Source organism: Rhinopithecus bieti, unplaced genomic scaffold (assembly GCF_001698545.2).
Source record: "Rhinopithecus bieti isolate Rb0 unplaced genomic scaffold, ASM169854v2 scaffold_15796, whole genome shotgun sequence".
NCBI lineage: Eukaryota > Metazoa > Chordata > Mammalia > Primates > Cercopithecidae > Rhinopithecus > Rhinopithecus bieti.
Window position 1 is genome coordinate 1,118,008 of NW_016808858.1, and position 24,573 is coordinate 1,142,580.

The 24,573-nt window shown below is 34.0% G+C and overlaps 1 protein-coding gene across 2 annotated transcripts in view; it reads right to left on the bottom strand.

Moving 5' to 3' along the window:
* Positions 1 to 24,573, bottom strand: part of GRM5 (glutamate metabotropic receptor 5) — a 595,687-nt gene that overhangs the window by 562,173 nt on the left and 8,941 nt on the right. For both annotated transcript variants that reach the window (XM_017887662.1, XM_017887663.1), the window contains exon 2: positions 14,450 to 15,310. In XM_017887662.1, coding sequence (XP_017743151.1) covers positions 14,450 to 15,110 — 661 coding nt within the window. In that variant the 5' untranslated portion in view covers positions 15,111 to 15,310. The remainder of the gene's footprint in view (positions 1 to 14,449; positions 15,311 to 24,573) is intronic.

The window sequence follows — 24,573 nt, forward strand, 5'->3', positions numbered from 1 at the left end:
GTGAGCTTGATTTTTAGCATATATATTTTAATAAAACCTATAGATTTAACATAATATATAATGGAATCTATGGTTATTTGCATATTTTTGTATCCTCTGAGCAAAAAATTAATATCAATTATTCTCAATCATCAAAATTATAAGAAATTAATGAATGTATTAATTTGAGAATTGAAAACAATAAAATTCAATTTTATTACAAATAATATAGCCAGATGGTACAATATTTCTCTGTCTTCACATATTTACTGTTTTATCAAATCATTTCCATACAAACATATTGTGAACATCATTTGTAGCTTTTTTCTTTTTTTTTTTTTTAATTATACTTTAAATTCTAGGGTACATGCACACTAATTCCATAAAACTGAAAGTCAACTGACATGTACTTCAGTATGTCTTACTTAACTTTTATACTTTTTCAGCTTCTCTGAAGGATAAAATGCTATCATATGTAATTCAGTAATTTATTTTTAATTAACAAAAATGTCTCTCTAACTTTATTAGGGAAAGGCAGGGATTGAATTCCTAACCCAAATCTGGTGAAGGTCAAATATATGACAGTTGAAAAGAGGGTATATAATCAAAGCAATATGAAGACAGTTTCTGAAGAAATCATTAAAAATACAAATATTTATATTTTTATTGTTCTAGAGGAAAGGAATGCAGAAATATCTTTTTATTCTATTTTTATTCTATCTACTTTTCATTGCAGCTATGAATGAGACTACTGACTTTCAGGTTATATTAATAATATACTAATAACAGCACAAAAATCTACCTAGATACCACTTTATAGAATAAAAGAGCTTTTATAATTTCTGAAAATAAACATTTGATAAGTTATATATTCATTGTTATTATTAGAACTACAACAATCTGGCAGAGCGTTTAATTTACTTTTCAAACTAATGTAGCAATTAAATGTAATCTGTTTTATTTCCTAGGGTCCATGTTATTTCTTTTGGTTTTCACCTCAGACCCATGGCATATCTCAATGTGCTACAACTTGTTTCTATTAACAATGTTTCTAGTTGGACTAGTAAAGGTACATGAGCATGTGCCATTTGAAATTTACAAGGAATTTATCTATCTATTGTTTGCACTTCTTTTTTTTTTTATTATACAAGTTGCTTATACTTGTTGAAAATGTAAAAATTCAAAAGTACTTAAAGTATAGCTATCAGTTTCCATCTTTAATCCCCTCTAGTTTCATCTCCTACACCCACGCACATCAAAGATAACCATGTTCACAGCTCTGGAATTGTCCAACCCTTGCTCATCTTACCACAGCATAATGCCTCTCAACATACATTACCAATCGGAGGAGGAAAGTGTGGGGTGTATTTGTACTTATGCCAAAGCAATAAGCACCCTATCTTTTTTTGTGCAATTGCAAACTTACCTTCTAAAGGGAAAATTAGTAAGAGTCTAACACTCACTACATATATTGATAACTTTCCTGACCAATTCTCCACTCCATTATGTTTTCAATTATAACGGGGCAAAGCTGAATTGAAACATCATTTATGGTTTTTTTCTTCAAAGCCAAGATAAGGCAAGACAGGTTCTTGGCAGGAAAATTTAGAAGATACTTACTGGATGTTTTCTATGTGCCAAGCTTGATACTAAGTGCTTTATATTTCGTTTTCACAACAATCTTATAGGGCAGGTATTTTTATCTCAATTTGATAATGAGGAAATTAAATTTAGTTGTCCAATGTCCCTCAACTAGCAAGACTATTAATCAGTATCTGTACTCAAATTTGCCTGGGTTCATCCTACTACTTAAATGAGAATTATTTCAAAGGGTCAAAAAACAGATTCCAAAGATATTTTTTGCAAGAAACTGTGAATTTAAGTTATTGCACTGTAGGTTACTTATTTCATCAAACTACTTTTATAATACTTTTAAAAGCACACTCTCATAAATTACCGTACTATATTTTACAACTAGTATTTGGCCCAAGATTCTCATTCTCAAAAGAAGTCTAAATTTTAGACTTGACTATATATCAAATGTAATTATTCATATAATTTTTGGGACACTCAGAGAAAAGTGGAAGAAGATTGCCACTTTATATATTTAAACTTGTGGCTTATTACACATAGTGCACATGTGGTGCACTATGACTTGTTTATATAGCCAAAACGTTATCTTGTAAATGGCACAAATGCCTTACATTATATTTTATGTGCTTGTACCTGTATGTTTCTGTGTGTGTGTGTGTGTCGGGGGAGGGGTTTAGAAATGTTAATTTGTTAAATGTAAATGTTTAATGTCAAAATAATGTCAAAATGATAATATTTTTGGCATTTATTTCTTAGTGTACTATACTGGGATATTAAAAATTAAAATGCTTCCACGCTGTATTTATCACTGATAAAAACTAGGACTAGAAACTCTACAGACCTATCCACTCCATTGTCCTATCCTGATGCATATACCATTTACCAAAATTACATCAATTATTTACATAATTGGTATAATTGTTCAATGAGTAACCTACTGTGCAATAACTTAAATTCACAGTTTGTTGCAAATATATCTTTGGAATCTGATTTTTGACCCTTTGAAATAATTCTCATTTAAGTAGTAGGATGAACCCAGGCAAATTTGAGTACAAATACTGATTAACAGTCTTTGCTAGTTGATAAGTAAATTTAATTTCCTTATTATCAAATCGAAATAAAAATATCTGCCCTATAAGATAGTTGTTCAATGCTTCTATCATTTCTTACCATGGCTGCCATGAAGTTTTTGCTTGTTTTGAATAAGACCTAAAACCCATCACTCCAGAAAATATAAACTAAATGACATTGTCACAGAAGAATAAATTCATGTGTATCGGTTACATTTATCTAGAAAAGTATTTACGAATATCGTGAAAAAGATAAGTAGAGTAAGTCACTGTTAAATTTTATTTTTTTTAGCTGCAAGACATAGAAGAAATATCTTTTAAATGGTAACCCACAGGCTATTTATGGTTTTGTGTAACTAAAGTGAAATTTACAAAATATCTAATCTATGATGTAATACATGTTAATATTTATATTTTACTCTAGTCTATTTTAATGTATTCTATATTAAATTCTGATTNGATTTAACATAATATATAATGGAATCTATGGTTATTTGCATATTTTGTATCCTCTGAGCAAAAAATTAATATCAATTATTCTCAATCATCAAAATTATAAGAAATTAATGAATGTATTAATTTGAGAATTGAAAACAATAAAATTCAATTTTATTACAAATAATATAGCCAGATGGTACAATATTTCTCTGTCTTCACATATTTACTGTTTTATCAAATCATTTCCATACAAACATATTGTGAACATCATTTGTAGCTTTTTTCTTTTTTTTTTTTTAATTATACTTTAAATTCTAGGGTACATGCACACTAATTCCATAAAACTGAAAGTCAACTGACATGTACTTCAGTATGTCTTACTTAACTTTTATACTTTTCAGCTTCTCTGAAGGATAAAATGCTATCATATGTAATTCAGTAATTTATTTTTAATTAACAAAAATGTCTCTCTAACTTTATTAGGGAAAGGCAGGGATTGAATTCCTAACCCAAATCTGGTGAAGGTCAAATATATGACAGTTGAAAAGAGGGTATATAATCAAAGCAATATGAAGACAGTTTCTGAAGAAATCATTAAAATACAAATATTTATATTTTTATTGTTCTAGAGGAAAGGAATGCAGAAATATCTTTTATTCTATTTTATTCTATCTACTTTTCATTGCAGCTATGAATGAGACTACTGACTTTCAGGTTATATTAATAATATACTAATAACAGCACAAAATCTACCTAGATACCACTTTATAGAATAAAAGAGCTTTTATAATTTCTGAAAATAAACATTTGATAAGTTATATATTCATTGTTATTATTAGAACTACAACAATCTGGCAGAGCGTTTAATTTACTTTTCAAACTAATGTAGCAATTAAATGTAATCTGTTTTATTTCCTAGGGTCCATGTTATTTCTTTTGGTTTTCACCTCAGACCCATGGCATATCTCAATGTGCTACAACTTGTTTCTATTAACAATGTTTCTAGTTGGACTAGTAAAGGTACATGAGCATGTGCCATTTGAAATTTACAAGGAATTTATCTATCTATTGTTTGCACTTCTTTTTTTTTTTATTATACAAGTTGCTTATACTTGTTGAAAATGTAAAATTCAAAAGTACTTAAAGTATAGCTATCAGTTTCCATCTTTAATCCCCTCTAGTTTCATCTCCTACACCCACGCACATCAAAGATAACCATGTTCACAGCTCTGGAATTGTCCAACCCTTGCTCATCTTACCACAGCATAATGCCTCTCAACATACATTACCAATCGGAGGAGGAAAGTGTGGGGTGTATTTGTACTTATGCCAAAGCAATAAGCACCCTATCTTTTTTTGTGCAATTGCAAACTTACCTTCTAAAGGGAAAATTAGTAAGAGTCTAACACTCACTACATATATTGATAACTTTCCTGACCAATTCTCCACTCCATTATGTTTTCAATTATAACGGGGCAAAGCTGAATTGAAACATCATTTATGGTTTTTTTCTTCAAAGCCAAGATAAGGCAAGACAGGTTCTTGGCAGGAAAATTTAGAAGATACTTACTGGATGTTTTCTATGTGCCAAGCTTGATACTAAGTGCTTTATATTTCGTTTTCACAACAATCTTATAGGGCAGGTATTTTATCTCAATTTGATAATGAGGAAATTAAATTTAGTTGTCCAATGTCCCTCAACTAGCAAGACTATTAATCAGTATCTGTACTCAAATTTGCCTGGGTTCATCCTACTACTTAAATGAGAATTATTTCAAAGGGTCAAAAAACAGATTCCAAAGATATTTTTTGCAAGAAACTGTGAATTTAAGTTATTGCACTGTAGGTTACTTATTTCATCAAACTACTTTTATAATACTTTTAAAAGCACACTCTCATAAATTACCGTACTATATTTTACAACTAGTATTTGGCCCAAGATTCTCATTCTCAAAAGAAGTCTAAATTTTAGACTTGACTATATATCAAATGTAATTATTCATATAATTTTGGGACACTCAGAGAAAAGTGGAAGAAGATTGCCACTTTATATATTTAAACTTGTGGCTTATTACACATAGTGCACATGTGGTGCACTATGACTTGTTTATATAGCCAAAACGTTATCTTGTAAATGGCACAAATGCCTTACATTATATTTTATGTGCTTGTACCTGTATGTTTCTGTGTGTGTGTGTGTGTCGGGGAGGGGTTTAGAAATGTTAATTTGTTAAATGTAAATGTTTAATGTCAAAATAATGTCAAAATGATAATATTTTGGCATTTATTTCTTAGTGTACTATACTGGGATATTAAAATTAAAATGCTTCCACGCTGTATTTATCACTGATAAAACTAGGACTAGAAACTCTACAGACCTATCCACTCCATTGTCCTATCCTGATGCATATACCATTTACCAAAATTACATCAATTATTTACATAATTGGTATAATTGTTCAATGAGTAACCTACTGTGCAATAACTTAAATTCACAGTTTGTTGCAAATATATCTTTGGAATCTGATTTTGACCCTTTGAAATAATTCTCATTTAAGTAGTAGGATGAACCCAGGCAAATTTGAGTACAAATACTGATTAACAGTCTTTGCTAGTTGATAAGTAAATTTAATTTCCTTATTATCAAATCGAAATAAAATATCTGCCCTATAAGATAGTTGTTCAATGCTTCTATCATTTCTTACCATGGCTGCCATGAAGTTTTGCTTGTTTTGAATAAGACCTAAAACCCATCACTCCAGAAAATATAAACTAAATGACATTGTCACAGAAGAATAAATTCATGTGTATCGGTTACATTTATCTAGAAAAGTATTTACGAATATCGTGAAAAGATAAGTAGAGTAAGTCACTGTTAAATTTTATTTTTTTTAGCTGCAAGACATAGAAGAAATATCTTTTAAATGGTAACCCACAGGCTATTTATGGTTTTGTGTAACTAAAGTGAAATTTACAAAATATCTAATCTATGATGTAATACATGTTAATATTTATATTTTACTCTAGTCTATTTTAATGTATTCTATATTAAATTCTGATTTCAACCCTCTAAATTAGTTTTACAAATAACTTATGTTATGATCCACTATTTGACAAAAAGAAAAAACGTGGACTAGATAATCTCTTTAGAATCTCATTGTGTGTGTGTGTATGTGTGAAAATCAATGTGTAAATGTAACATTGGGCTGTAACATTTGGACTTTACAAAGTCCCCTAAAATAAATGTATTTGACTATTACACCTCTTGCCAAAACATCTCCTCAATTCAACATTTGAATGTTTGATAAATCTTTCTGGAGTATTTGCAAATGTGCCAAAATGAATTCCAAATAATTGTCTTTCATATATAAGGCTACATCATTTAACAATATATCCTCCTGCTCTTAAAAACTTCTGTACCATATTGCTTCCTGCTATTATCAGCATCTGAAGGACAGAGTGTGGAGCCTGTGATGGAGATGTAAATAGAAACAACCAAGCACAGTCTGTGTTTATCATCAGACTCACAAAACATTGGGAATTATCAAAAGAACAAACAGTCCAATATTGTTCTTTCTCAACTGAGGTTTAAGTCTATTTTTCCAGAGTCCGCCAAGTGATTGTCCATTCTAGGTTTGTGCACAAGGAGTTACAGAGATCTAACTCACTACCTCCTAAGAGAGGCAAATCCTTTATTGAACAATTCTGCTAATATAAATTTTTTTAAATTAAACCATACTTTGTTACTCTTGTATTTTAGTAATTAGCTGTCTCTGTTAACTGCTGCCCATACAGAGTGAATCTAGCTGTTTTCCACCTGAATTTACAAATATCTAAATAAGCAAAATATGTAAATATATCAGATGCCTAAATGTAGCAATCAGGGCCTTGCCATGTCTTGTCTTCTCTCTACTAAATTTATTCTCTGAGGATATAATTTCAAATTGCATAACCATTTGGTCTACTCTCCTTTGAACAGGCCCTGCTTGGTTGCATTTGATATTGGTCTTGCCCTGTCACCCAAGCTGAGTACAGTGGTGCAAACTTGGCTCACTTCAGCCTCAATTTCTTGTCCTCAAGTGATCCTCCTGCCAGTCTCGCAAGTAACTGGGACTACAGGTGCACACCACCATGCCTAGCTAATTGTTCTTTTTCTTTTTTCTTTTTTACTTTTTGTAGAGATAGAGCCTTATGTTGCCCACCCTATGTCCAACATTTAATGTAGCCCAGCTGTAGTCTGCAGAAATTTGAGCATAGCAAGTCACAGAAGCTTAGTCTTAGAAGAAATCTGTAAGAACATCCTTTGTAGTGCCTTTCTGTATAAAAAATAATAATAATAATGCAAGGAGTTGAAGTGACTTTCTTGGAGCCACAGAGTAAGATCCTTAGTTCTCATGTCAGTTATCTTACTTTTAGCACAGTTAGTCGTTTTAACTTATTTTTCCAACTCCAAGATAGTATTAATGTAATCTTTATATTTTATCTACTCACTACCAAATTAATAGGATAATGACAAGACTTACAGAAGAGCCTGCAAAAGCAAAACAAAAAACAAAACAAAAACCTTCTAGTTTAAAGGAGATGAGGAAAAATGATAAATAAGAAAGACAATGTCGGTTGTGGTAGCTCACACCTGTAATCCCAGCACTTCAGGAGGGCAAGGCAGGTGGGAGTTTGAGACCAGCTTGGGAAACACAGTAAGGCCTCATCTCTACAAAAAAATTAAAAAATAAAAATTATTCACAAGTGGTCATATGTTCTTGTAGTCCCAGATACTTGGGAGGCTGAATCAGGAGAATCATTTGAGACCAAGAGGTTGAGACTGCAGTAAGCTATGACCACGCCACTCTTCTTCAGCCTGGGCAATAGAGAGAGACCCTCTCTCAAACAAACAAAAAAAGAGAGACAGAGAAAGGGAGAGAGACAAAGAAAAGGGAAGGAGGGTAGGAAGGTAAGAAGTTATAAAGGAAGGAAGGAATGAAAGAAAAGGAGGAGGGAAGAAAAGGAGGAGGAAAGGAAGAAAAAAAATTCTCAAGATACTCCCTCTAGAGTTTTGAGGATCTCTGTTCTTGCTTTCTCTTATATATGCCTGTTTGGGTTTTGTTGGGCAGAAATTACTGTGCATAATTTGCTTTTCCTTCTGTGTTTTATGTGTTTCAAGCTGTACATTGGAACATAAACATCTCACAGCATGCCCTCTCATTCCCCAGCTTTCCTTATGCAGAAGCAATTTCAACAGAAGTGGCTGAACACTATAAACCTGGAAGCTAAAAGGTTTTAATGGCATCTGGAATAAGAGTGACCAAGGGAAAACATGCATGTGTGCAGCTGCCATCCATAAGATGGGCAAATAGTGAATAACTGAGAGGCTACATACCAAGATATGATCTTCACATTTAGGTAAGCATCTGATTATTTAGAACTGTAGAAGTGTCCACATTTGCACATTACCAGAGATATTTACCCATTATGGGGGAGCAGTGCAGTGAAATCCGCTGAAAACAAAATTCCTTTTAACTCAGCTTATTCATCTTGGACATGGAGTATTTGTGGGAGTTTTCTAGTATTTCCAGCAATTGAGGACAGCAATGGTGCCTAAGAGAGAGGAAGGTCGATGCTATCCCAGGAATTAGTCTCTTATAGGTGAGCCAGAGTCCAAGCCAGAAATTGTATCATCAGAAATGAATCTGAATATAAACACCGCCCAAACCACATGTGGATATGTCAGCAGATTCTATATTTTTCTCTGAAAGAGGCAATGATAACTCTCTTAGAAATTACTTACTGAGTCCATAGGCTATTCCTTCTGGAGGGAAGAAGAGGGAGTCCCCCTCTAAACACTCTAAACCAGGGCTATCTGTAATTTTTTCACTGTTAGCAATGAAGTTTCTGACAGTGATATGTGAATATGAAAAACTGTTTCTTTACAATTAGAGTTACCCACTTTCCCAGATTATGGATCCATGATCCAACTTACTAAAGAATCCCCCTAAAAGTCTCTGCATCTTCTAAATTGTATATATTGTTAAGTCAGTGGTAATTAATACTATTATACAATCAATCCATAATTTCAAAGATTTCTGGGGATCTCATGTTTTCAGAATTTTTGTGGAGCAAAGGAAAATCTTTCAGAGTTTCTGCAAACCTTCAATATGATCCAGGAAAAGGAGCACTTCATCTAATTTACAGATCAAGAGCAAAGGGAGCATGCTATTTCTCAAGGCTAATTTTTATTTTTATTTTTTGAGACAGAGTTTCGCTTTTGTCACCCAGGCTGGAGTGTAATAGAGCCATCTTGACTCACTGCAACCTCCGCCTCCCAGGCGGATCTCCTGTCAAGGCTAATTTTTAGATGAATTATTTCATTTGTGGTCCCTATTTCAGACAGTTATTAACACTTTCAGCCAGTGGTTTAGAAATATTGGTGCCATTGAGATAAAGGGAGAAGGAATAAAACAATGCAATGGAGAGGTAGAAAAATGGCAAAAAGGAACCTGCATAATAATCTCCAACAATGTTTTAGAAACCAAGTTCTGGACAGAAATCTTGAGTTCCAAGACACAACTCTGCAACAAATTATCTGACAAACAAGGTAGAGATATGTGACCTTTCTATCTTAGTTTCCTTAACCGTAAAATACAGAAGATTAAATGCTGGCCTGAGACCTGTCAAGTGTTAACATTCTATGGAATGAACAGTAGTTTATGTGTCTTTATTATTACCATGATCATCCCAAAATTTGTTTTAACTCTCAGCACCATTCAGCTCCTGGAGAAACAAAATGAAGTCCTTTAAAAAATTATTCAGTAGCTTCCACAGTGGCATTTATTATTTTTCCCAGCTAAATTGTTGTCTTGATATGATAATTAGTAGAAATGCTGAGATGGGAAAAGTGTACTTCCACTTTTTAGAAGTCAAACAAGCATATAGACTATGAATCACACTAAAGGTCCTTCAATCAAAGCTGGATTATCACATTTTTAAGTAAATAATTGATGGGAAGTCATATCATAACCTGAAATTGCAATTTCTAGGTTAACCTGAAGACAATATTTTTAATACTGTATGCTAACAGTAAAATTTATTGGTACATTTTCTCCCCAGAACATCACAGATTTTTTTTTTTTTTTGCTGTAACAAATTAGCATTACTGTCATTAGACAGAAATAATAAATTCAAGAACCAGTGAAAACAAAAAATGAGGTATAGCATGAACAGGATTTTACAATTAATCAAGGGAGTCATTTTGACACCTCATTTTATAAAGAAGCAAAACTAAAACTTACAAGTGCCTGCTATTTATCCACATACTATATATTCATAAATAATGAGCTATGTACTTTTCTAACACAAATTTTTCTATTCAGCAAATAGTCTTTGAGCACCTATTATATGATGGGCACTCTAATAGGCCCTGTGGATATACTGTAGATTTTCAAAGAAAGTCAGGAAAACTAGTGAAGTGTGAAATCTTGTCAATCACCCAGAAAGTGCAATATAATTTTTTGTATAAAACGCAATGCAATCATTACTTTTCTCAATAAAGTTTAACTAGACCAAGGTAAAGAATATAATAATGAAATATATTCAAGTGCTTAACTATTTAAAATATTCAGACTTTAAGGGAACTATCACATCTCTAGCCACAGAAGTATGGGCAAAGCATTTTAAATATTTCTTCTTTCCCACAGCATATATTATGTTTTATTTCATATTCAAATTTCAAGAATATTAATGCATGGCAATTTATTTCATTTTGTTTTTGAAGTTTAAGCAGTAGCATCTTACTTGGGAGGAGGGAAGTTAGAGACTAAAGTGAGAGGGATGAATATGTTTATACTGAACTCCATCCTGAAGGCATTTTTTATTGCTCACAATGATAGTCAGCTGGGTAATGTTGAGGGTTTCAGCTGGGCTCAATTATGTGATTGCAATTAGTTGTGGGTTGGGAAGGCAATTTTGTTGATCTGCATTGCATGCTCTCACATGTTTGAGGTCAACTGGTCTAAGATGCACTCATTTGGAAAACCTGGGTGCTCTCATGCTTCACAGGGTGATGAGAGGGTTCCAACACAAACTAGGAAGAAAGTTCTCATGTCAACCAAGTGCTATTGGTTAAAGTAGTTAGAAGCCAGTGCTACATGAAAGTAAAAGGGAATTATCGAGTCAAAAGCAAATGATGTGAATACAGAGGAATCATTAGTGGAAGTCATCAATGCAATCTGCCACACTGCTAAACAAGCAAGCACTATCAATCCTGTGTCATCATGGGCACATGTACCAAGGTTTGCACAAGTACCTTCCTTAGTGCAGGGAAAGTTCTGACTCCATTAAAATAAGTGAGTTTACTTTTGTTCTGAGTCATCGCATATTCCTTTCCTCTTCCCACGTGAAGAGTTAGTTTGATCTACTCTTTAAAAATACATTTTTTTCTTCTTCTTCTGTTTTATACTATGAATCTCTTTGCCTAGAAGTTCTAGGCATAATTTCTGTGTAATAAAACAAGTAAATATCCAGTCACACGGCCTACTAAAGCCATAAATCACAGGAAATAGCAAGTATAAGAGATTAACATTGAAACTGAAACCCAGTTTTCCTTGTACACTCCTCTGGAATTCTGTGATGATATACACTTTCTTGAAGGACAATCTTGTGGTACCTGTGACACAGTATGGTTAGGTTTAATTATAAAATACATAGGCAATTAGGAGAAAAAATGTAAGTTGAAAATAGGACCACATCTTTTCATAGACCTTAATGGTTCATGTGAAAGCATTTGGAAATTTCCATACTCTTCAAGAAAGAGAATATTAATGGAACAAAGGAGAATAATTATAAGAACATGAAGATAAATTATCAGGTACTGGGATTAATTCTCCTAATGCTAGAGAAAAATCACCTCAACCCAGTGAGAGAAAGAGACTGGATGATAACTGATACTATCATTTCATGGAAGATACCACCAAGACTTTCTGAAAAACTGAGCGGCAAAAAAACAAGCATGACCTTGGAGAGTTCCCACAGTACCCAACAAAGCTGTATCCTGTTTGACTCCCATTTTTCTGATTCTGGAGGTGGGTTTCACCTTGTGAAAATTCTTACTATGCCATTCTTATACTGATAAATCATAAGCCTTAACGCTACATAACCTCATTATCCACATACTTGCTTGGGATCAAAGCAAGATAAATATTTCTTGACACAACCACATAAACAGTAAGCAAAGGAGAACTTCTTGCAACCTTTGAATGTCTAATTCCAAGGTTTGTTCTCTCCTGAATCCTGGTGGTACAACCTTAATATTTTACCTTAATTTAGCATCGCAATTTCTATTGTCTTTTGTTTGCCCACAAATAGAATGTTTTCATGTAATTGTTATATTTCAGTAGATAAATTATGTATTTAATCTAGAGCTTAAAGTGTATGTGTGTATATATATATATAAATTATGCATAAAATATTCCACCTCATTTCTTAACTTAGATTTCTTCTCAGAAGCAGCAACTCTTAGTAGTTTTGCTCTTCTCTAAGAACAATTCTATAAATATTCAATCAAATTGTTTGTATAAAAAACCCTTTTAGAAAAAATAAAATGTTATATATACAGAAATGCACCTTGTTTTTTTCACCTAAGATGATCTTGGAAATTGTAATCATTACCTAATATAGTGTCTCATTTATTTATTAGCTATGTGATAATGCATTGTTTGAATGCATCATAACTTATTTTATTAGGTTATTAGATTGCTATTGGGGTAAATTCAGGATAAAACAACAGTTTAACTAGTAAAAGTCAAGGGCCATGACTAATAAGAGTTTCCCTTGGAGCACAACTGAATTAGCATTTGCCACACCGTGACCAAACCCTGCTTTTCTGAAGCTAGAAGGGAGTCCCTAATAAAATGTATGATTTATTTTTGGCAAACCAAAACATACCTTTATAATTGGCCATTTCAAATACATTTTTACTTTCTCACCCATTCGTATTTTCTTATGCTGTTCACTGAAAGCCATCGCTGCTAATTTTCACCAATTGTCAGTATTATTCTTATTAAATTTCAATTGTCAAATTCCATTTCCTTCTGTAAGATTCCCACCATGACCCCCATAACCACAGAGCAGGAGGTGATTTTTTTCTCCATCAATTTCCTTTACAGTCAGATTTGTAACATTGTGTCATCTTGAATTATGATTATATAAGTATTTGTGCATACTTACATTTGCCAGATTGAAATCCCATTGAAGTCTGTGATATACAAAACAAAGGGCTATCCTTCACAGGACTGTCTTGCATATATATTTGTGCATAATATATTTGTGTATAATATGTGTGGCATAAATGTATTCCTAACCTCTGAAGTGGAGTTAGTAACTTAATTCCACATTTTACTGGACTGAAATGTTTGGACTATATTGATATGTTAATGCAGAATTTTAAAAATCTCAACAAATACAATAATTCGATGATTTATAAAAAGTATTTTGTATCTTCTTCAGTATTCTATAGTGCTTAATATACACATTTTGTTATTCTAGAAGAAGAGCTGCATAACAAGTAAGTCTCCCCATTTGGGTCACAACTCCTGTAGGTCAAAACAAATTTTTTCCAAACAGCCTTGGTCAAGAACTAACAAATAATGTATACAAATGATTTTTTAAACACCAGAAAAAACAAAGGGCTACTTACTATTCACTGTTATAAAGCATCAGTCTGATTTTTCTTTCCTCACTATTCTTGGAGCATCAAGAAGCAATACATTTTAAAGCAAACATGTTGAATTATTTAAAATTATACTTCTCAAATATGTTCTACACAAAGATAAAATTAATTTATCTCCATTTTGGATTTGACCATGAATTCTTCTGAAAAGTAGCTGTAAGACTAAACTTTTGGTAATTCTCTATAACAACATACCTAGGTTAGAGCTGGCTACTACCTTCAGTGCAATGTGTATTTATGTGTACCTTGCTTTAACTATTAGAAACACTAGGCACCTAGAACAATCTTGAAATGACAAAAATATGAGGTGTACAGTGAAGATATAGAGACTTAAAAACCTCTAGTAATGAATATAAAAAGATCATTATATCAGAAGTATAATATAGCATCAGTATAGTAGAAGTAAATAATGTAATTCACAATTAAAACAAAATTATATTTAACCAAATATTGGCCACATACACCTTCTTGTAGTTTAAGTCTATGTCTCTCTAGATATATGTCATCTAGTCTGTTCTTATAGTACTGTTATAACTGGGACAATTCAAAATATCCAAAATAATTAGGAATAGTTTAGTCTTCCCAAACCTGAAATTTTAACTGTTGAGTGTATAATAATAGATACTCGATGTATGCAAAGAAAACTTACCTTCTGTGTGCACAGCTGATACATAGGTCCAGTTGTACCTCTTCACTATGTCCACCATGGCCCTTGCCTGCTGAGCATCTGAAGGCACAACCCTCATGAAATATTTGAACAGAGTCTTGTCACTCAGATCCATGCTGGTTGCCGAATAAGCAATCTGAGGTATGTTGAAAAGCTGGAGCAAGTTCTGGACCTGAATGGCTACAGAACTGGAGCCAGGCCCAATGACCCCTACTATGGGCTTCTTGGAGCGGAAGGAAGAGGAGGAGCCATCCACACAGCGTACCAAGCCCTCTTCCTCTTCTGAAGAAATGAGGGAATCTCTTATGAACTCAATGCTCTGCTCTAGGGCCACAGCCGAATGCCAGCAGGAATCCCTTATCTCACAGCCCAGTGTGATGTTGGGCAAGAGTGTAGGGTCTGAATTGATCCTTTCCAGGGTATGTAGCATGGCCTCCACTCTCTGAATGCCATACTGTTCACGGACCGCCCCACACTTCCTCTCATGAACTTTGTCCACAGTAGGCTGGTGATGAACAGAAAAGAGAGCTCCAATAATGATGTCACCTGGCATGTGAGCCACCACCCTCCTCTCACTGGACTGTGCACTCCCACGGACATCTTCTTTCAAAAGTAAGACTGACAGGATCAACAGAAGGACCATTTTAGGGAAGGAGTTCAAGCTAATAAAGATAGCATGGTGGGGAAAATTCAGGAGTGTTCTGATAGATATGAACAAGCGATGTCCTACGTTGAGTCGCAAATCAAGAAATTAGCCAACAATTCACATGTATTCTCTATAGGACCATTGTGTCCCCATGTACCATTTAGTTAGATGATCCATGTGGTCACGATCTTCTAAACCTGAAAAAAAAAAAAAATAACATGGGTCTTTAACAAACATAAGTGCAACTAGTTTGGGGAAGTACTATAATACATGTTAGCAGAAAAAACATTTTGATTATGCAAATAACAAAGAAAAAATAATTCAAAAACGTTTCTGACTTTCCTTTGTCTGCTTCCTTTATGATTTGATGAAGCAGCTGATGTAGCTTCTTGACCCTGCCTTGCTTAGAGTAATAGTCTTTATTTGTTCACCTGCAATACACAAAACCAAACCTTGTGTGTCGCAGTCAGAACTGTACTGTACTCTCAGGCAGAGATGACAGAGCATCCTAGAAGCAAAACTACACCAGGAACAGAAAACTTCAAGAAGTATGCACCCCAAAATATTAAACATTGGTGATCTCTCGGTAATGAAAGTGTGGCTAACTGTTGTTAAATTTTCATTATGCTTTCTTTTCTTTTGAAATATTTAGCATTGAGCATGTAATTATGCGATTACAAAAATAAAATTATCTTTTCAAAAATACCCCACATAATCTCTCTCCAAATGCAATGTCAAACAAGTTGAATAATCTTCCCAGGAATAAATAAGTATTGTGTCTAATTAATGTGGAAGATATAACAAAAACAAATGAAGAAAAGTGGATGTTTCATGTTAAACAAACTGTAGAAGAGAAAGGAAAAGATTTGGAAATTATAGAGTACAATGTCTCCCAAATAGGCAGCAAGGAAGCGTCAAATTAACACCAATTTTTAGAGAAAAGAATATTCACATTTCAATCCCTGTTCTTCCATTAAGAAGTATTAGTAAACGTTTAACCTCTCGGGACCAGAATTTGCTCACCTGAAAAATGGGGATACTATGTGCTAGGCTGTCCCTTATGTGAATCAATACAAGATATCAACTAAATAAATGCTTTATAAATTAAACAGGCATTTTATATATATAGATACATATATATGTGTATATATATATTCAAAACGACATCTTTTTGTTATTAAATTTTCGAGGGCATTCTGTGGCTAGGTCGTGAGGACAGAAAATTCTCTGGCAACCTACTTGGTCCTCCAGAGAGACTTCAAAGTAATTACAGAGTCTTGTAATAAAATTCACAGTAATCAGTCCTCTAGCCCTGATCCAGAAAAAGATTCCACATCACTAAGGCTCAAAAGGCTAAAAGGATGTATGTTTGGAACTATTCTGCCAGGTAGAAATTTAGTATAGCTATGAATGTCATCATCTATTTCAATTTAAATTCCTGGGAAGAAAGAAATTTTGTCCCAAATTTTCTATGGCAAATTCTAGCATAATTTGTAAAAGATAACTGACAAATTAGTGATTTGATCATTTAGGGGAATTGTGTAAGAGACTTATTTTGTTATCAACTTTGCCAGCCATGGATTTCAAATTATTTTAAAGTGACTATCTTTTTAATCACCGACTTTCAAAAACAGGTGATGCTTCTTCAGGAATGTATGCAAATATCACACTTTTACAAGAATACTAATGGTTTCAAAGGTCACCAAATCTACAAAAAGTTAAGACCAGACACAAAACGAACATAACTTGAATCATATTTCTAATCCCTCCTACCAGCATTTTCACTATTTCCTTCTACTGTTTCCTATGGCAACAGAGAAAGGCTTCCTCTGTACAGCGACAAAAGCTTAAATTTTTAATATTTCATCAAATAACCAGTTGTTGCAGAATAACTAGACATTTGGGAATTTATAGAAAAAAATAGTTTTGGTACGAAAGTTGGCATTGTAGACACGGAGGAACAAATGAAGACTAATGTTAGTTTTGTCATTGGCAAGTCATTTGCATACTACCAAATCTTTCTTTCACTTTCCTTAGACCCAAAATGTAAAATAATTATTCTCACGGTCATGTGAATTCTACTGCAGACAAAAAGAAAAATCTGAAGTTAAAGAAAGCACATTTTTTTATTAAATCAGAATGTTAGTGAGTGAACCAATAACAAAACAGGACTCATTTTTTATGTAAAAACATCAAAGTGATATGAGAGACCTAGTGTCCCGTCAGCTCATGTAGCTGAAATATCAATCCCATGCATTTTATTCATTTAAGTTGTTTTATGAAACCCCTACATATTTAGATACAGTATATATATTAAAACACTAAAATATTGCCTTTTGAAGTTATGCGAAATTTGTTACTTATTTCATTTAACAAAAAATTATTAACTATTTAGTGAAAGAGAGTAATGTAACAAAGAAGTGTAATAATATTCATTGGTAAGTATCATTATTATCTTTCTTTGAGCACCTAACATGCCTCATCTATTCATTAACTCATTTAACAAATATTTATAGTATGTATATGCTATTATTCTGTCCTGGGAATTGAATATTCAAGAGTAAGCAAAATATACAAGCTCCCTATACTTGTGGGCCTTACATATTGGTATTCTAAAGGGTAACTTTAGCTGAAACCTAATGAATACAAAGAAAAGTAAAGATCAAATGGTATTTGTCTTTAGGTCTTTGAGGAACTACCACACTGTCTTCCACAATGATAGAACTAATTTATACTCCCACCACAGAAATACTATTCAACTCTGCAATCCCATTACTGGGTGTATACCCAAAGGAATATAAATCATTCTATTATAAAGACACATGAACACATATGTTCATTGCAACACTATTCACAATAGCAAAAACATAAAATCAATCTAAATGCCCATCAGTGATAGACTGGATAAAGAAAATGTGGTACATATATACCATGGAATACTATACAGCCATAAAAAATGAGATCATGTTTTCTGCATGGACATGGATGGAGCTGGAGGCCATTAACCTTAGCAAATTAACATAGGGACAGAAAACCAAATATTGCATGTTCTCACACGTAAGTCAGAGCTGAATGATGAGAACACATGTACACATAGTGGGGAACAACATACTCTGGGGCCTACTGGAGTGTGGGAGGAGAGAGAGGATCAGAAAAAATAACTGGTGGATACTTGACTTCACAACTGGGTGATGAAATAATATGTACAACAAATCCCCATGACACAAGTTTATCTATGTAACAAACCTGCACATGTACCCCTGAACTTAAAATTAAAGTTAAAAAAAGAAAAGATAGTCCCAGCTACTCCAGAGGCTGAGTCAGGAGAAAGGCGTGAACCTGGGAGGCGGAGCTTGCAGTGAGCAGAGATCACCCCACTACACTCCAGCCTAGGCGGCAGAGCGAGACTCCATCTCCGAGAAAAAAGAAAAAGAAACAGAAGAATGAAAAAAAGCCAGTCATGTAAAATATATGACTAAAACATGAAGAACATGGGAGGGATGGTGATACGAGGCGAAGAAGGAAAGACAACAAAAGTCCAGGCCATGTAGGATGTTGTAGGCTCTTATAAAAATTTTTAATGTTGGCCAGGCATGGTAGCTCATGCCTGTAATCCCAGCACATTGGGAGGCCGAGGCTGGCAGTTCACTTGAGGTCAGGAGGTCAAGACCAGCCTGACCAACATGGTGAAACCCCATCTCTACCAAAAATAGAAAAATTAGCTGGATGTGGTGGTGCACACCTGTAATCCCAGCTACTTGGGAGGCTGAGGCGGGAGAATTGCTTGAACCCAAGAGGAGGCGGCTGCAGCGAGCCAAGATGGTACCACTGTATTCCAGCCTGGGTGAGAGAGTGAGACTCCGTCTCAAGAAAAAAAAAAAAGTAATAATAATGTTACATACAACAGAAAGTCATTGAGGAGATTTAAGCAAATGACTGGCACAATTTAGTCTTAGAAAGGACTATTCTGGCTGCTCATTTTTCTGGATAATCAATTGAAGAAATCTTATAAGGAAACCTGTAATAATCTAGCAAGAAATGATGGTGACTTCTCTATGATTGGTGACAGTAGATATGAAGAGAAGCGGTCACAGTCAGATATATTTTCCAAGTTGAATCAACAGTACTTGCTGATGGACTAGATGTGAGTAGTAAGGTAGAGAGAGGAATCAGGGTCTACTCCTAGGCTTCTAGTTTGAGAGCCTAGTGCATTTTGACAGCATTAATAGAGATGGGATAGATTAGTACATAAACAGGTGAGGGGCAGAAGAAAATTAATAATCTTTTGAAAATGCAAAATTTTAGATGCTTTGGAGGTATCCAGGTAAAGATGTCAAACAGGAAAGTGAATATGTAAGGTCAGACTTAGGGGAGAGTTTTGGTTTAGAGATGTAAATTGAGGGTCATCAATATATAAAATATTTAGAATGCAGGAAATCGCCTGGAGAGGAAGTATAAATATTGCAAAGGTAGAGCTAAAAAATAAGCTCTGCTGAGGGGCCAGGTTTGGGAAAAGCCAGCTATGAAAAGGAGGCAACCCAAAAAGAAGGTAAAGTGAGAGTATGTGATGCCATAGAGGCCAAAAGAGAATGTTTTAGGTACTTTATTTTTAAAGACATATACAAGGCTTACATATTTCAGAGAAAAAAATGTATCTGGTTCACATGGAAGATACTATATTCCATGTACACTCTATATACCCTGAAGATTTCTGACACAATGGCTATGTCTTTGAGAGTGTCTGTAAGTGTGGCAAATGTATACCAATAATCCCTACAACAACCCTAAAATGTAGGTACAGGCTGAAAACCCCTACACAAAATGCTTAGGACCAAAATTCAGATTTCAGAATCTTTCAGATTTTAGAATAGTTACATTACACTTACTTACTGTTTGAGCATTTTCCAAATCTTAAAATCTGAAATTGGAAATATTCCAATAAGAATTTCCTTTGAGTGTCTCATGGGTACTCAAAAATCCAGCAATTTTGGAGCATTTCAGATTTTCAATTTTTGAATTTGGGATGTTTGAACTGAATTATTACCTTCATTTTACAAATGATGTAATGGGTTTTGATAAGTTAAAAACTAGCTGAACACTTAGAAAATAATGGAGCTGGAAGTTATGCCTATGCCTGTTGATTTATAACAGATTGTTTTAACTATTCCTTGCTGCCTCACAGCTCCTTCCTACCAAAAAAATAAAAGACATTACCAATGTCCATGAAAAAGAGAAGGGCCACCCAGACACAATTTGAACATCCCAGAGATAGAGAATCTTACAGGACTTGCCTTTCAATCTATACAGTAAAGAGCATTGCAGGGAAAAGATGATTCAGCACATAGAAACACAGAAGGTACAGTGTATAGGTTATCTAGTACAAGTATATTTACATTGCCCTGATATCCATCCCAAATTATGGCTCATCAGATTATAAAGCAGTAATTGCTTTATAATCTGATGAGACTGCTTTATAATCTGATGAGCCACATAATAGCTATGAACTTAGATACCTGGAATATACTTTTAAAAAATTATGACAGAAATGCAAAAGAACTGTGCTATTACTCAAATTTTATAAGGCTAAATAGAAAGTCATCTTATGTGCAATCAAAATGCAAGAAATTCATGGAGTATAAATTCCAAATAGACCTGAAAGGAATATGTCAAATCTATCAGCATTACTCATGTGTTTCCTATAAATGTTTATTGAGTAACTATTCTGTACCAACACCCTTCTATGCCTCAGGGACCCAGTTATGGACAAAATAGATATAAATTCAAATCATTATGGAGCCTATACTCTAAGAAAGTTTGCCAGACAACAAACAAAATAAATATGTAAAATATTGTGTGCTACACGGTGGTGAGTGTTTAAAAAGCAAAAAAACAAAATGCAGTGAAGCAGTATAGAAAGTACCAGAGATATATGAAATTTTGAGTAATGTGGCCAAAGAAGCATAAACTGAAAAAATAACATTTGAGTAAATAGCCAAAAGAATTAAATGAATGAGTCATGCAGATCTCTAGAAAAACAACATTCCAGGTAAAGGATAAAACAAATGCAAAGCCCCCAAGACAGACTTATGTTTAGTGTACTGAGGAGTAGCAAACAGGCTCGTGTGGCTGTAGAAAAGTTAAAATGCAGAGAAAGGAAGACATGGAGAACAAGAGATAATGTGATGATGTTGAGCCTATTTGTACTTTAAAAGACTTTGGCTTTAACATTTCATGAGAATGTTTTTCTGGGAGGATTATAACAGAGGAGGAACACATCCTGCCTAAAATTTTAACAAGAATAAGGGCACAAAAGCAGAAAATGAGTAGCAATTAGGAAATTTGCACTAACTTAGGTGAGAGAGATGACAGTGGTTGGATTGAAGATATGGTAAGTGTAAGTAGTGAGAACTGCTGGGATTCTGAATATAGTTTGAAGGTAGAGTGAACAGATCGGCTATTAGAGCTGACTTGGGATGTTGGAGAAATAGAAAAATCAATGAGGATGCCAAGATTTTCAGTCTGGACACTAAAAGGATGGAGTTGCATCGGCTGCAGTAGAGAATGTTATGGCGAAGATGTGGATGCAAACAACAAAACAACATAAGTTCAATTTTGATATATCAAGTTGCAGATACTAGAAACTCAAGAAGAGATCATTGAATGAGCAGGTGGATGTAAGGGGCTGAATTCTGAAGAGAGGTATGAATAGGAGATAAAATGTGGAAGTTCTGAGTATACAGAAGTCCTTTTTGTAAACCATGAAACTGGATTAAATCACCTAGGAAGTAGAAAGAGAAAATAAACTAGTGCCAGAGATTGTGTCCCAGGGAATTCCAAGGTTCAATGGTAAGGAAAAATCAGCAAAGGAGACTGAGCAATTTTTTGAACAGAAACTTCCTTTTGTGAAGTGAGGGGAGAGAGGCAGTAAAATGTGCAGTATTCATGCTGTATCATGCAGAAATAAAGAGACAGTATGCTTTGATTTTCTCAAGAAATATTATGGGTGGGCATGTATGCATACATAAAGACTGGAAACATACATTGACAATAATAGAGTGTTCTCTGGGTAGTAAAAATACAGTACTTTTATTTTTGTCGTCATCTGTGTTTTCTAATTTATAAATATAGTAATACAACATATTTAATATTCATTATTATTTTTAATTTGGAACTGAGGGATATGCTTTCTAAATTTCTGCCTTTAATTTGGAACTGAGGGATATGTTTTCTAAATTTTCTCCTAACTTTCTCTCTTGAGACCTTATCTCCCTCCATCCATTCCTCCTTGGGAGCCTACTAGTCAAGTTAAATTAGGCTCTTGTTCAAGTATACACTGTTTTATTCCAATGGCTTTGCACATGCTGGTTCTGATCCCTGGTATACAGTTGTTCCAATGGTCTTCATGACAGAGTTGTTAAGAACATGGGCTTGGAGTCCAATGACCTGAATTTGAATCCTGGCATAGCCATTTATTGGTGGTGTGTCCTTAGGTATTTAGCCTCTGTGAGCCTCATGCCTTTATTGGCAATTGGAGTGACAGCAGTACCTACCCCAAAGAGTTTTAGTGAGTATTGAATGAGCTAATATTTAAAAATAATCCCTTCCTAAATTATTCCCATATCCCTCACCTGGCAGTGTTTGCTCTATCCTCCAAGTTCACATGGCAATTTTTATTTATACTTTCTTACAGTATTCATTACCAAGCTAATATTGTAGGATGTTTAAGGAAAATAGCATCATAAAAATAGAGAGGGTCCCTGGAGATGATTCCATTTAACTGAGATCCATGGAAAGCCAATGATTCATAGCAGACCTGGGACTTGAAGTAAACAAAATGTCACTCAAAACACAATTTTAATCATAGTTTACAACTTGGTATCAGTGCTTATATAATTTTCTAAGCTTATAATCTTATATATATATTTTATTTTAAAAAAATTTTAATATGAAATTTCATGATCTATTTTTATTTTCTCTGTATAACATAAATATCTTTCACATCAGTTTATTTGAATGCTGGGGACAATTACAACAACAATTAAAATATACAGGGAGCATACCATGTGTTGTTCATTTTGCTAAGTGTCTCACATGAAATGACGTTTAGTTGTCATACAAACTGTAAAATAAGTTATGTATGCACATTTTACAGAGAAAGGAACTGAGGCTCAGAGAGATACAGAGACTTGGCCAGGATTCCCAAGCAAGTGAGTAGTAGCAGAGTCAGGAGTCACATTTAGAACATTTATTGAATTTTATCAGTTTCATGGCATTCAATTACATGTGTGTACCAATATTTAATTATTCTTTATTGTTAGATATTAAGGTTATTTATAGATTTGTCTTAATATCATAATGTTGCATTTTACTTGCTTTTGAAGGTATTTTTGTAGCACAATTATCTAAAGATGGTATTTCTGGCATTAACGTTTCTCATAGTTTACAATTGATGAATGTAGAGTATAAAAGATGATATCAAATTCACTCCTAGATCTGTCTCATTAACATAATCAATTCTGAGAACTATCCAATATTCTTTCTGTGAGGACCTCCTCTCTCTTGCTTCTATATAAGTTCCTGGGTAAGGACATTTCTCTTTGTGGTGAGATTTCTCCTGTGCAATCTCACCACAAGATTCATTCATTATTTTAACATGTGCCTAGCAAAAGAAAAGACAAAGAAGGCCGGGCGCGGTGGCTCAAGCCTGTAATCCCAGCACTTTGGGAGCCGGCAGGCGGATCACGAGGTCAGGAGATCGAGACCATTCCTGGCTAACACGGTTGAACCCCGTCTCTAACTAAAAATACAAAAAACTAGGCCCGCGGCCGATGGTGGCAGGCCGCCTGTAGTCCCAGCTCTCGGAGGGCTGAGGGGGGGGGGGGGCCCAGGAGAAATGGCCGTAAACCCGGGAGGGCGGAGGCTTGCAGCTGAGCTGAGATCGGCACTGCACTCCAGCCTGCGGCGACAGGCAAGACTCCGTCTAAAAAAAAAAAAAAAAAAAAAAAAAAAAGACAAAGAAATACCATAATACTTTATTTCCAACGTAAGAGCCTTTCTTCATACTTGACTCACATCTACCTAAAAATGATACTTCTAGGAAATGTCTAATAACCCCATTTCTTATATTAGGAAACAAAGTCTCAAAGAAACTAAATTATTTTCTTTAGGTTATAGCTTTTAGATGGTAGGGATAATATGTCAGTAGAAATAAAGGGGCAGGTTTATGCTATAGATAATGGGGAGGCATTAATTCTTGTAATGATAAAAAAGCTTTTAAAATGTTACGATCTACAATCTAATAATATGGTGACATTTAATTCACTAAAAGGTGGGTAAATGTATTAATAGTTTGATTATATAGTATATTAACTCAAGAACCTATTTTCAGAAGTATGCTTTATTCAGTATTATTTTTCTGGGTCCTTAGCATAGTAAATTAATTACTAGTACATTATAGAAA